Here is a 2,317-nt window from a genome sequence, read left to right as displayed (position 1 = left end):
ACAGGAGGATGAAGCAGATTGTGTCTACACATTCTACCTCAGAACCGGATCAACCTTCAAAGCCGGTACAGATTCGATCATAAGCGCTAGAATCTACGACAAATACGGAGACTACATCGGGATCAGAAACCTAGAGGCATGGGGTGGTTTAATGGGACCAGGTTACAACTACTACGAGAGGGGTAATCTCGACATTTTCAGTGGCAAAGCACCGTGTCTTCCGAGCCCAATCTGTTCGTTGAATCTTACCTCTGACGGCTCCGGTGACCACCACGGCTGGTATGTTAACTACGTGGAAGTCACGACGGCCGGAGTTCACGCTAAGTGCGCGTACCAAACCTTCGATGTTGAGCAATGGCTTGCGACCGATACGTCGCCTTATGAGCTCACCGCAGTTCGGAACAACTGCCCCAAGGTTTCAATTAGGGAGAGTGTCGCTCGTGTCGGGTCTGAGATCCGAAAGACTCTGTCTTGGATCGTCTGAGATCTGTGGATGAACGTCTACTTTTGTAACTTGGAGACTTGTTTTCTTTGTCGTCTTTTGAACGTGTGCTGGTAATAATGAAAATGATTCGATCGAATAAAAAGTTATGTTCTTTGTTTGTCTATATAAGATTTAATCAAAAATTTATAATTTAAGATTTAGAAACAATGCGAAGTCCTCAAGGCCAACATGGAGAAAAAGCCATACAAACTTAATCTCAACATGTTTGCAAATTTGACGAATACTGAGTTTATGAATTCTCACACATGTCTTGATATGAGGGATCAACATAAATTTCTCGACTCCAAACCGTTCATTTACGAGCACAAGCACCAGATTCCTTGGATTGGAGATTTGGAGACATAAAGATGTTGTAAATAATGTGAAAGAACAAGGAATGTGAGTCTTTTGTTTTGTTTTTTTTTTTATTTTTTTTGTCTGGTAAAAAAGGTTTTATGGTACTCTCTTTTTGTTCTGTGTTCAAAAAAGAAACCTAAAAAACTTCTTCTGTGACCCTTTAACTTTTTTCCCTTTGACTTTTCTCTCCCAAAACGCGATCCTCGTCTTTCATCCTCCATCTTCGCCGATTTCGGCGTCGGTCCCCACTGCCCCTCATGGGCAAACAAAAACCTAAAAAAAAAAAACTCCCCGCGATATCCCTACTGGATCTGCAACCTCCGCCACCTCCCCCAAGGAGCAATCACCACCTGAATCGCCCAATTCGGAAGGCGAATTGTCCATCAGCTCCCCTGCTATAGTGTTGCCTGAACAAGTGATGAAATCAGCCAACAACGAAAGCATAGCCACGACTCCCCTCTTACCCACCCAGAAGACTATCGATTTTGCCATTGCAAACCCTAGATCCCCAAATACTAGGGCTGAAGCTGCCACAGCTATCACCCTAAACAAGGCACCTGACAAAGAGTTAGGGGAGGTTACTCCTCTTCCTGCTGCAGCTACCACAAAGCCCATGGTCCCAATCCCAGCTAAGGAGCCCGTGAACCCAAACCCTCAGGAAGACCAGCCCTGAAAAGCGTTGGTAAAGGATAACACATCCCCTCTCCAGAAGAAGGGACGTTCACCCTTGAATCAGGAGAGGTATGTGTCACTATACCAAACTCTGTCATTGAGAAGAACAAGAAAGCTTGGGATATCTTTATCATTGGACAATTTTATGAGGCGCCCCCTGCCAGAGGTGCTGTTCACGCCATCGTCAATGGCATATGGAGCAGACAACGTAGGGATATCTCTGTCTCAAAGAAGGAAGGGCATTCATTTCTCTTCAAAGTACCTTGCTTGAATGCTAGGAGGCGTATCCTTAGCCAGTGTTTATGGCAAGTGGATGGACAGACGATGTTCGTTGCAAAGTGGTCTCCGGATGTGATCCCGAGTTGACAATGGTGCCTATGTGGCTGGACTTTCACGGTGTCCCACTTGAATTCTTCAATAGGGAAGGACTTGAACATATTGCAGGTCTCGTTGGACACCCAGTATGCCTCCATCCCCACACGGAGAAACTTCTAAACATTGAAGTTGCCAAGGTATATACTGTTACTGATCCGCGCAAGCCACTTCCGGATGCCGTCAATGCTAGATTTGAGTCAGGACAAATCAAGAGAATTTGTATCTCCAGTCCATGGCTTCCTTCTACATGTACCCACTGTAAAAAGATTGGCCACACTGTTTCTCGTTGCACATTAGCCCCTCCCACATGTACTTCCTGTGGCTCGGTTAAGCATGCCTCGGCTTTGTGTCTACGCACGAAGAAAGTTAAGGTAGCAGGTAAGGCCCCCATTCAGAGCCAACTGACAATTGTTGAACTCCATGACCCTT

At 45.6% G+C, this 2,317-nt stretch overlaps 1 protein-coding gene across 1 annotated transcript in view; it reads left to right on the top strand.

Annotated features, from left to right (window-relative positions):
• LOC104704965 (PLAT domain-containing protein 2) overlaps nucleotides 1-600 on the top strand; it is a 1,995-nt gene extending 1,395 nt beyond the window's left edge. The window contains exon 3 of the mRNA XM_019227925.1: nucleotides 280-600. Within this exon, the coding sequence (XP_019083470.1) occupies nucleotides 280-484 (205 nt within the window). The 3' untranslated portion in view covers nucleotides 485-600. The remainder of the gene's footprint in view (nucleotides 1-279) is intronic.

This window comes from Camelina sativa, chromosome 7, assembly GCF_000633955.1.
Source record: "Camelina sativa cultivar DH55 chromosome 7, Cs, whole genome shotgun sequence".
NCBI lineage: Eukaryota > Viridiplantae > Streptophyta > Magnoliopsida > Brassicales > Brassicaceae > Camelina > Camelina sativa.
The sequence above is the reverse complement of the archived record's forward strand: the minus strand, read 5'-3'. Positions and strand labels throughout refer to the sequence as shown.